This window comes from Taeniopygia guttata, chromosome 13 (assembly GCF_048771995.1).
Source record: "Taeniopygia guttata chromosome 13, bTaeGut7.mat, whole genome shotgun sequence".
In the NCBI taxonomy this organism is placed as follows: Eukaryota; Metazoa; Chordata; class Aves; order Passeriformes; family Estrildidae; genus Taeniopygia; species Taeniopygia guttata.
Genome location: NC_133038.1, coordinates 4,607,773 through 4,619,609, shown reverse-complemented (window position 1 = coordinate 4,619,609; position 11,837 = coordinate 4,607,773). Strand labels below are relative to the sequence as shown.

At 54.1% G+C, this 11,837-nt stretch overlaps 1 protein-coding gene across 2 annotated transcripts; it reads left to right on the top strand.

Annotated features, from left to right (window-relative positions):
* The first annotated feature begins 4,878 nt into the window (after positions 1–4,878).
* On the top strand, positions 4,879–7,674 carry RPS14 (ribosomal protein S14). 2 transcript variants are annotated; one of them, NM_001245858.2, is given in 5 exon segments: positions 4,879–4,915; positions 6,072–6,222; positions 6,519–6,680; positions 6,864–6,940; positions 7,565–7,674. In NM_001245858.2, coding segments are annotated over 4 exon segments (456 nt in total). In that variant the 5' UTR covers positions 4,879–4,915; positions 6,072–6,073; the 3' UTR covers positions 7,633–7,674.
* The last annotated feature ends 4,163 nt before the right edge of the window (positions 7,675–11,837 follow it).

Genomic DNA, 11,837 nt, shown 5'->3' with positions numbered 1-11,837 from the left:
CCCCCGCCGCCCCCCGCCAGCACCGCCCCGGGGCTCCGCGGCTCGGCCGGAGCCGGGGCCGGGCCGGGACCGCGTGGGGCTCGGGGCTGCCCCCGCCCCACTGCCCTGCCAGCGCAGCCCCCGCTCCGCGCCCCTCCGGCGTGACCGTGAGCCGGGCGATAATCCCCGGCGGGAGGGCTCAGATCCCCGCGCCCGGGGTGCCTGTGATGATCCCCGTGCTCGGCCAGGCTCTCACCGGGCCCCCACATTCCCACTGTTTCCCGGGATGAGCACGGTGGGGTGTCCTAAGGGTATGGCCCAGGCTGTGTGTTGGGTGTAACTGGGGTGTCGGGATCCTACATAGAACCTTTTCATCCTTCCCCCAGTGTGCACACACCCTTTGTGTCAGATTTCTAAAGCCGGTCAAGCCTGAGGTCCCCAGCCTCCTGCCCATCTGCAGAACCCAGGTGTCATTTCAGGGTGCTGGTATCATATCGTTTCAGCTTTTCCTTCCCTATTCCAAGATAAGCTCAAGGGCCACATCCAAGTCAGTGGCTGGCTGCCCCCAACCAACACACACAAAATTCCCTTCATTCCTCAGAGAGGGGGGAAAGGAGCTGCTCCACTCCTGCCCTGCTCTCAGAGGCTGCTGGGGACTGTGCCGGCATGTGGAGACACGCTCCGGTCCGGAGTTAATCACCCACACAAGCAGCCCAGGTCTGTCTCACTGCCCATGTTAGAAGCGATGGGGTGCATTAAGACAGCCCTGTCAGGTTTCGTCTCCAGCCTGTGGGGACAAGTTTCATGTCCAGCCCGTGGGGATGAGAAGTGGCAGAAGGTCTGCTGGGTTTGGTTTAGGCAGCATACTCTGGGAGAGCTTCCGACTGAACAAGAGTCGAGGAAGCAATTTCAATCAAATGGAGCAAGCAGATAAACAAACAAAAGGAAAACAAGAAAGGAAATTGTAGGGAAAGAGACACAAAGAATGGCAGACTATTATGGCTGCAAATTTTCAAAGTGTTCATTGAAGTCAAAGACTTCTTATCCTTAAACATTTCACTTTCCTCACAAGCATTTTCTCTGAAGATCACTGAATATTTTGCAAATGCCAAAGTTACTTGAAAGCTCAGAAAACAAAAAGGGACAAACAGCAAGTTTTTCAATTGCGAACTGCTGTAAAGGGTATTAAGGGATTATTTCTTCCAACCTTAAATGATTTGCAAACTCAGCCTGAAAAAAATATCTCCCCTGGGAACAGCATTCCAAGGCCATACTAACCTCCGCCAGAGGAGATTCATGCACAAATCATTGAGCAAAAAGCCAACAATGAGTAATCAAAGGCACGCACCAAACTCTTAGAACAATCTGCAGAATCCACAATCTCAAGCGGTAAAGTTTTCCACTGAATAATTTCTTCTGAGAAAAAGGAATTTGTTGAATTCTAGATCTGGCATTTGTGAATACTTTTTTTTTTTAAGAAAAAAACAACCCACTGGAAACAGAAATCTGCTCAGGAAGGCACTGGGATTTATTAATACCAGCTTTGCCATTTTACATGAGTATCAGGTAGATTTTTTTCTTGCCTGTCTTCTGTTTGCAAACACAAAGGAAACCAATTCCTTTCCTGCGTGCTTCAAGCTACAGGCTCTTCTTCAGCACATCTGTCAGAAAGCAGTTCAGCGGCTTTCCTCCACATTGTTTCCAATTTATTAATCAACACTTCCAGCTCCCTACTGAGTTACAGCCACATTATGGTCCCCTTGAAGTCCATGGCAGCACTTCCACCAACTTCATTAGGACCAGAAACTCGCTCTTGAAGTCTCTGCCAATTCCTTAAGTGCTTTAACTTCAGCATTGGAGATTTCTGTTTTAATCTTCCTACGCCTGTTTCTGACACATCATTTTACATGTGTGCATGCACCAACTGCCCTTCTTGGAAATAAAAATGGCCTTAAAAGCAAATGGGAAAGTTTGCGGGTTTTTTTACCTGTGAATGGTGCAATTGGGACCCTGAATGTTTCTTTGCATAGCTGTTGGAGGAGAGATGCCATCTTGAGGGGTCTGCTAGAGAGCCACAACTGCAGACTCTGCTCCGTACCAGGCAGCTGGGGTTCAGCCTGCTACAGGGGGAATTTTGGCCTCTTCCAGTTCCAGTTTCTGTTTCAAGGCCACCAGTAAGGCCACTAGTCCATGGCTCATGGGAACAAGCCACAGCGATGAAGACAGTGATATGTGAGCACCAAAAATGCCTTCTTGTGGGAAGGCTGGAGCTGGGGCCTTTACAGGTCAGACCAGTCACTTCCCAGTGACCCCTCTCAGCCTGAACCAGTTTACCCCAAGGCCAAAGCCTGACAGGAGAAGACTTTAGGAGCAGCATTCCCATTTGCCTGCCCTTTTTGTTTAGTCACCAGCTGAGTTATGAAATCCGCCTGCAGCGTCACCGTGTCTGTGGGTTTCCCATGGGCTGGAGAAGCTATTACCAAGGAGCAGCTGGAATGTTAATTACCCATTAAGGAACTAAATCTGGGGGATTTCTCAAAGCAAATACACATAATTTCTGGCACTAACCCCACAGTGGCCTGAGCATCCTTCCCAGCCAGGCTGGAGGACACAATCCTTGCAGCCCCTGCTGAAAGCCCCTCCCTTCTCCTTCCAGCCAGGGAACGCTCCCAGCGCTGTCCTCAGCAGCAGGACAGCCTGGCTGGAGCTGGCATTCGAGCCCCAGGAACATTTTGCAGGGCAGGCAGCTCCCTTGCAGATACACCAGAACTAGTGCAAGGCAAAGTGAAAGGGAATGAATGTGTCCCAGGGAGTGGAGAAAATTCCATCCTGCACAGAGGCTGGAGGGACAGGATCAGTCTGTCTCCCAGCAACTCTGGGGCTTAGGGCAGCACAGGATTTTGAACCAGTGAGTTCATTCTTTTAGCAGCTCATATGGTTATTTCAGCCTGTTGCCCATAAGTGTAGGCCTGTCCATTTCCTTGCCTCTGGTTTGCTTTTATTCCAGGGGAATATATTCCAGGGGAATATCCACAGGCTCGTACAATCCTCTGTCACAGGCAGAGCAGCACACTTGGCTCTGTAGGGACAAACCCACCCTGCCTGGCTGCCTGTCCCCCCCTCACCATGCCCAGGTTCCTCCTCAGACAGAGCACCCACGGCACACATGCCCTGACACAGGCTGACCTCTGCAGCACTCCCTGCTGCTGACTCTTTCCTTCCCCCTTCCTCCAAGTCAGGCCAAAGCTGCTGTCACTGGAGCTCCCGGCTGGAATTACAGCAGCTCTGCCAGTGTGTCTTTTAAAAGCCTCTCCTTCAATATTCAAACAGGAAGATCCCTGATGCAGTGGCAAATTGAACACAGGAGCAAGTGAAGGTGTTCCATGAGGTCAAGATGGCATCCCTGAGCAGAGCGCTTTACCAGGGAAAAATCCCAGCACAGGTGGGAGGGGTGCAGGGGGACAAGGAGCCTGAAGGAACAAACCTCTTTTCCTTGGTGGCAGCCCAGAGGTTTGCATCCTGGAATACTTGGCCAGAGAAAGAAAAAGGTATAGGAATTCTGGATGGGCAATATGGGCAAGTGGATTCTACCCTAAAAAACAGCACCCACAGCTGCAGAGGAGATGGACACGAGAAGGGAGGCAGAAGTTTCTGACAGGCCAGTACCAGGCACCCTGTCATACAGAGGTGCTGGACCCTCCCTGCAGATGTTTCCAGGCCTTTGGCTGTGCAGCCTCACTATCAGTGCTGTTATAAGGAGCCTCCCTTTTCCAGCTGCTTCTCCTCCATCAGCCCAGCTCTGAGCACAGTTCTGGGCGCGGATCTGAAGGTCTGTCAGGCGTTCCCATGTAGGGACCCACAGGTGCTCCTGCTGTCACTCACACCCCAGCCCATGTGGCTCAGAGCTCTCTGTGTCCCAGAGGCAGCTCAGCACCACGTGAAGCAGCTGGCAGCAGGGCAGGATCATGCCCAGGAAGCATCTCACAGCACTATAAACTCAATTTCATTGTGCCTCTGTTCCCAAGGTTTTTGCTGTTCCCCATCCTTCTCTCCTGAGCACTTTTTAAATCACTTGGAAACAGAAAATACTGCCTTGTTGGACCACCTTTATGTAAAAACCTTACAAATTGGCATTCTCTTTGTTGAGGTAGAACAAACCTCCCCCACCAGAGCGCACGGAGGTGTTCCTGTGCCATTGCTCACAGTTCACAGCTGCAGTCTCTGCTTCTCCCACCAGCTGCCAGAGCTCCTGCGAGAATCCCTGCGACTGAAACGTTTCCCATCAGCTCCTGGACAAAAATACGCCACTCACACATATTAAACCACCACATGCTTTCTCTTGTGGCTGAATTCCCAAACACCTCCTCGCAGTCAGGGCTCTGGCCTGAGCTCGGGTCAGGGACAAGCAGCTGCCTGGAGACCCCCGGGACCCCTCGCCATGCGCAGCCCTGACAGCGGAGCGAGAGGGAAAGCCGGGGGGAAGCAGGATGCTTCTGGAATACACCCATTTCCCTCCAGCTGTTTTTTTAAACAGGTTCTTTTCCAAAGCTCTCCCGGGCCTCCTCCGTGTGGAACGCGAACACCCCCGAGCCCGCCGCCATCTTGGGGAGGGAGCGGGGGGGGGAGGCCGCCGCCATCTTGGGGAGGGAGCGGGGGGAGGCCGCCGCCATCTTGGGGCGGTCGGGCCGGCGGGAGAGCTGTGAGGGGAGAGGCGACCGCGCCATCCTGGGCACAACGGCTCGGCCTCGGGAGAGACGGGCACGGGCTGGCCGGCCCGGGAGGATCGGGACCGGGACTGGGACTGGGACCGGCACACAGCCCTGCGCCCGCGGCAGCGGACACGGCGCCTCCCGCCATCCCTTCCGGGTGAGGCGGTGACCCCCGCCCCCTGCCCCGCCGCTTCCTTTCCGCGGCGGCCGCCGGAGCAGACGGGCAGGTGAGTCCGGGCCGCGCCGCATCCGCCGCCATCCGCCCGCCCGCGCCTCGCCGCGGCCCCCGCGCCCGCCGCCCGCCCCCGCGGCACCGGGGCTGCGCGGGGCAGCGCGCTCGGCGCGGGGGCAGCGCGCTCGGCGGAGCGGGGCCGCGGGCCGCGGGAGAGCCGCGGGCTGGAGTGGCGGAGCGCCCGGCTGGGGCTGCTGGGCCCTGGGACGGGCCTCCCTCGGACCCTGAGCGGCCGCGGTGAAACGAGACGCTTTCGTCGCTCGGAGCTCGATGCCGGCGGTGCAGCGTGCGCCGCGCGTTCCGTGTCGGCCTCGCTGGGCTGGAGAGAGCACTGCCCGTGTGGCCCGTGCGCCATGGAAGTGTCGAGAAGTGGTGCTATCGAAGTGGCCGCGCAGACACTGATGTAAATTGGTGTTAGAGCGCTCAGGGCAGTTGGTGGAGAGGCACGACCGAGGGTGATCGTGGGTTGTGTTGGGGCTGGGTACCTCGATGCAGTGCCTGGACATCTCCCGTGTGCGGGGCGCCGGCTGTAGCAGGAGTTTGGCAGGAGAGGGCAATAGGGAACCGTTTTTCTGTGCTTGGCAGCGGATGCACAGGATCCCAAGCCATGAAACCGAGCACAGCCGGTGCTGCCCCTGCTGTCTCCCATCACTTGGTGTGGGCTTCGGGGGCGGGTGACTTAGCTGGGCTAGTCCCACGGATGTGGTTGGGAGGCCAATAATATGGAAGAACCCAAGCTGGTACTTAAAAGGTCTGTAGATTCACGGCTTACTGGCAATACTGAGTCTGTGTAATTGTTTGGTTTGGTGTTTTCTTTCCATAAACTCACATAAACAAGGGGAAACGCTCAGCATTGCTGGTTATCAAGGAAATGAGCTCCCTTGTGCACTGCTGTGGTGAGACTTGGGGATGTCAGCTACCATGAATTGCAGCAGGAGAGACTCCACTAAACAACTGTAGATGATGACCTGTGTGCCAGGATACAGCAAAACGGGGAATCATGGGGTTTATAAGAAATGTACCTGTGTTTTGGCAGTGGTAAATAATTTTTTCTTGCTTGGTAAAAGGTTGAATTAGCAGGAATTCAATAAAATTCTTTACAAATGCTGACAAACTACCAATGCTCAGACATCTCTTTCATTGTTGTTCAGAAATGGCACCTCGTAAGGGCAAGGAGAAGAAGGAAGAGCAGGTCATCAGCTTGGGACCCCAGGTTGCTGAAGGAGAGAATGTGTTTGGTGTCTGCCACATCTTTGCCTCCTTCAATGACACTTTTGTCCATGTGACTGATCTCTCTGGCAAGTGAGTATGGGACAGGCATCACCTCACTGCAGTACCCAGCTCCTTCGGGTGTGAAAGTAGAAACTGGGTTCGGCAAGAGGTTCCACCAAAATCCCTGAGTTTCTGCTGAGCTTCATCCATGGTGCATATACATGAACTGGGTGGCTTGGTGAGCTCTTCTGATCAAGGTGGTGTTCAGGGTACTGTGTGGCTTATTGATCTGGTGGGAAATAATAGGTTCTGACTGTGCCCATATTCTGGTTTGGGGGAAGAACAAGGAATGGCTTTCTTTTGAACATCACCTTTTCCTTCTGTAGGGAAACCATCTGCCGTGTGACCGGTGGGATGAAGGTGAAGGCAGACAGAGACGAGTCCTCTCCCTACGCAGCCATGCTGGCAGCCCAGGATGTTGCCCAGAGGTGCAAGGAGCTGGGCATCACTGCCCTGCACATCAAGCTGCGTGCAACTGGGGGCAACAGGTACAGCAGGAGGGTTGGGACACTGATGGGGACATGCCTCTGGGGGCTGGTGGTGAATGGGTGTGGAAGACAAGAACAGTGGTTTGGCGTGGGAAAAGTGTGGCTTTCATATTTCTGGCTGTTTGTAAACTGTGTTCAGCTTCTGGGTCATTAAAGGGGTTGTTGGTTCTGACTCTTCTCCAGGACCAAGACTCCTGGACCTGGTGCCCAGTCAGCCCTGAGAGCTCTGGCCCGCTCTGGAATGAAGATTGGCCGCATTGGTGAGTGAGGAAGAAAGATTATTTAGTGAAATGAGCTTTGTAGGCATCTGTGCTGCTTGATCTTAACTTGGAGACTTTCTTCATGGCTGCTTAGATGGCACCAATGAAAGGATTTCATATAAACAGTTCCTTAAATTGACAAATTGACCAGTAGGTGGTGAGAGCAGTACTCAGAACCCAGGCTTCTGTGTGCAGGGCAAGCCCCAGCTTGGAGCAGGATGCTGCTGCTCCTCTGCTGTCACACAGCTCTTCTGTCACCTAAAAATACCTTGTTGGTCTTGGTGATTCAGTAATAATGGAGTTTTCCAGCTGTTGTAGGGAGAGTCCTGAACTTCAGGGAAGTCACAAGATGCAGTGGTGGTGGTTATACTGAAAATTCTTCAAGCATCCCATGTTTCTTTTGAACTGCTTTGGTTGCTTTATTTAAATGGGATAGGAGATGGGAATTTCTGCTAGCAAAGCATTAAAGCCCTGGGTACCCAGCCTGTGGCACGTTCCCAACTACCTTCACAGAGAGTTCCTTCTGCACGAGCAGCTCCTGTGTTGTCCAGGTGCTGAAGTGTTGGCTGATGGCTGTGCCCAGGTGGTTTCTAGGGGTAACTGTTGTGGATTTTTTCCCTGCAGAGGATGTCACTCCCATCCCCTCCGACAGCACTCGCAGGAAGGGTGGTCGCCGTGGACGTCGTCTGTAACCAGCGCAGCACCTTCTGTTATTAAAGCTCTCTTAAACCTCTGTTCAGTTCTGTGTTTTCTTACTGGGGTGTGCTCAGAAGCCAAGGGGTTCAGTTAATTCATCCGCAGATGGCTTGTACTCTGGAGCAGGGTCTCTTGCTTGGAGGGGAACCAGGCTGGCTGATCCAAAGCCACAGGGCTCTTGGGCTTCATACCGTAAAAACTGCTTTTAAAATGAGTCACGATCTTTTGCATCTCCTGGAAAAGAAAGCAGGGCTGGGAGCGAAGAACTGCTGCTGGGCTTTCTGCAAAATGTTGCTTAATGCATCACTTCCCTTTTCTGTGGAAAAAGTCCTCTCTGCCTGGACATCTGTTCCTAAGCCAGCATTTCCCTTGGCACAGCCATAGTGTTTTATTTGTTATTTTATATGCGGCCATGGAAAATGTTAGAATAAACTTCCCTTACTGTCTTGAACATGCACCATTTGTCATTCAGATCACTGTTTTCCTGTACTTAAAGTGGTGGTTGAACTCCTTGTGCAGAAGGTGTCAAAAGCATGAAACCAGAAGCAGCGCAGACGACATGGAGCTGAAGGAGGAAGGGGGCAGGACAGAGGAGAGAGAACAGGGAATGGGATATTGTTACCAACAGCTCCACTCTGGCTTTTGATACGCTTTGGATACAGTGAAGGCTGTTGCTGTTCTCGTTAGCCACACGGGCGCAGGGCGGGGTTTTACTCCAAGGAGCAGCGGTGATTGAAAGGGCTCTGGAGTGTGGCGTGTCTGAGGGCACTGCACGTTAGTTCACACAGGCAGGGCAGGCAGGCAGGGTTGCAGTTTCCTCCTGCTAGTGGGGTTTTTGGTTTGTTGTTTGTTGCAATTTTGTTGATTGGTTGGTTTGGGGATTTTTTTGTTAGTAATGGTTTTTACATGATGAAAAGCCGCAGTTAGTACAAGATTGGATGTGGCACTCGGTGCCATGGTTTAGTTGAGGTGTTAAGGCATGGGTTGGACTCGAGTCTCTTCCAATGCAGTGATTCTGTGTTACATGTGAGTTACTCTGTCCCAGGGGACATCACCATGGCTGTTTCATGGGGCACATGTGGGGAGGGCTCTTCAGCAAAAGTCCAACGCAGGACCTTTGCTGTGGCAAACGCTCAGCTCATCTCTCAGTGCAGGGGGAGGTGTTTCCATCCGCTCCCTCTGCTGCCCACCCTGGTCCAGGCCGGTTCAGCCCTGCTGGTTTGTACACCCGATGTAGAAAGGGGAAGGTGGAGTTACTCTATTAACCCTTAATCCTTGGAAGCTGGAGCCGTGCAGGTGCACACAGGGCTGGCTGAGCTGAGTCACTGTACACCCAGCCTGTGCCATGGGCACGCTGGTGCCTGGGCTCACTGCACAATTAAAGGTAAAAGTTGCTTGGATTTCTCAGCCGACCTGACGTCTTTGAAGCAGCTTCCTGTGTTGATGGTCAAAGCCAAAGAGGAAATGATGAATGAGGAAGAGAAACCGAAGCCCCAGCAAAGGGCAGCTTCCTGGCCTATTCCTGGGGCTTTCTGGAGGGAAAGGCCCTCCTGTCAGAGGGGCATGGATGGGGCTCCTGGCTCTTGACAGTCCCTGGGCTGACCCAACTGGCTTGTCTCGCGTGATTCAGTGAGGCACTGAATCACCTGCACCCCCCTGTAGCTGTAGCTGAGTGATGGCTTCCGGGCTGTGTGGGTGGGGGACGCTCTGCCTGCCCACCCTGTTTCACCCCGGCAGGGATGCTCATCGTGTGGAGGGCATGGGGCTGTTTGGGGGCTGTGCTCAATCCCCAGACACAGTCAGTGGTCACTGGTGAGTTCTGTGGCTCAGCATTTCCCCTCAGGTTTGCCCAGGGCTGATCCTGTGCTGTTGAGGGTGTCACCTCAGGGTCTGTGGGAAATGTGTGTCTGTTCTCCAAACCTTTGTGCAGGGTCTGGGGGCTGAGGGCTGTGAGATGAGGCCCAACTGGTGATGAATGGCTTCCTGTGGATGTCTGCTGGGTTATTCCACCTCACTGCCTGAAATAATTGCTCTGCTGGCCTGGTCCTCATCAGAGTCCTGAAATCACTCCTTGCTCCAGATGGCTTTTTTTCCCCCAAAAAATGCTGGTGAAGATTTTGATGGGCAACATCAAATACAAAGCCTTGGTGTAACAGGGTGGTGAAAATTCATTGCCAGCTTCAGGCAGTGGGAGAGTGAGGAGGGTCAGACAGGATGGAAGCTGCTCTCTGAAAGTGTCTTTGTCTTCCCTGGAAAATCAATTCACAGACTGCGAACACACCGGGTGTCAGCCCTGGGCAGAAAGTTGAGTATGAAGCACTGAAGAGCTGACTGGATATGTCTGTGTGTGGAGCAGAGGCTGAATTAGGGCAGACAGTCCTCCAGGCTGGGGCTCGAGGGGCTCAGCCTGCCTGGGAAGGGGGCTGTTCCCCACCCCCGAGTTATCACCCACGTTTGTGGTTTGCACAGCCAGCCCAGTTCCATGGAATCGCTGGGGTTTTGTTTGTGAAGTTCCTGTTCAGACTTTCTCTGGTTCCCCTTACAGCTGAGGCTGGTCACGGAATGCACCAGGAGCAGGGATTGTGGCACCAAAATGAGGAGCTGAGTGGGAGCTGGAGCTGTGAGGAAAACCTGTGTGCTCCCCAAAAGTCCTAGTGCCCATGAGGGGAGAGGCAAAAAATGCATGGAAAACTTTAGTGTTCTTTCCTTTTGCCCCCCTTTTTTCTTTCCCTTTTCTTACTTCTCTTTCTTCTCTATTCTCTCAATCCCCTCTCCCTTTTTATTTTCTTTTCAAACCCCTCTGATGGTTTCTAAACACAGCTTTGTTATGGGCCTGGGGTGAGGCTGATGGGTGCCCTGGGGCAGTGCTGTGTGAACCCCTGGGCACGCAGGCCATTCTCAGCTGGGCTGCAGGGTCAGGACCAGGCTCCAGGCACCACAACCCTCCCCCTGGCTGGAACTGCAATTTCCCACCTGGAAAGCAGGAGCATCATGCCACCACATTTCCTCCAGGAACAGCATCTGCCAGAAGTCCCTGCCCTACCCCCTGTAAGTGCTTTGAAATGATCCCTTTGTCTGCTCTCCCAGGGCTGTCCGGCCCTAGGGAGGCTCAGGACTGAATCAGGAAAAGAAATGGAGTTGCTGAAACAAGGTGTCCCTGCTCGCCCCAGTGGGTTTGCCAGGTGGTGCCTGGTTAGGCAGGGTCAGGTAGGACTTTTAACTCCACATTCGCAGTTTCACTTTTGGCTGAGCTCTGGCCATGTTTGTGCTGAGTCCTGACACTGGAGCCAGCTTGGTGCTGGGTTCAGTGTGACCCTTGGCCCAGCGTGGGCATCGGGGTCTGTTACCCCAGGGCTGCTCTGGGACATTGTGTAACACCACCAGAAACCACCATCGTGGGGTGGATGGCTGCTCCTGCCCATGTAGCACTTGTGGGGCTGTGGGGGGGCTGGAGACCCTCATTGCCCTTCTCCCACTGGTGCTTTGGGATCACTCACATCTAGGGGCTGCTCCTCCGTCTTGGCTCTGGGGGTTCAGCCCCTGGAAGCTGCTGCAGGCAAAGCAGAGAGGATAGTGCTAGAAGGGAGGAGGGCTTGAAAGCCCTTGATCCTTTAGTCACTGCCCTCTCAGCCTGAGAAGTGCTGGCCAAGAACCCCCACACAGGGAGAGTCCAGAGTGACCCTCAAGAAGGGCTTGAGCCCGAGTGCAGCTTTTTTGCAGCAGGGGAAGAGAAGGGGTGTATTCTGGCACTGTGCCCCCACAGAAGGTCCTGCTCAGCTTCTGGTGAGAGGGGTCCTCTCCATGGTGTCCCACCCCCCTGTCCCAGCTCTGCACCCCGCTTCCTTCCTCACACATTTTCTACCACCCTCCCCACTGCCACCTACCTTTTCTCACCTCCTGCCCTGCCAGGGGTACCAGAGCCTCTGGGCCCATGGCACCGGTGTCACCAGCTGGGCACGGTGACCTGCTGGCGGTGTGGGGTGGGCAGTGAACCCCACTGAGCGGCCGGGGAGCTCACGGCTGTGTCCAGCACCATTTCTGAACTGGAGACCTCTGGAGCACAGGTCTGCCTGACAACGGGTGATGCAAGTGCCAGCAGCCAATAGGACTTTTTTTTTGCTGCCCCCCCGCGGGTGTCAGGGCGGGGTGGGGACCCGAGGGTATTTCCAGAAGCCTCTCTCGGGGTGCTCATTGCCTTCGG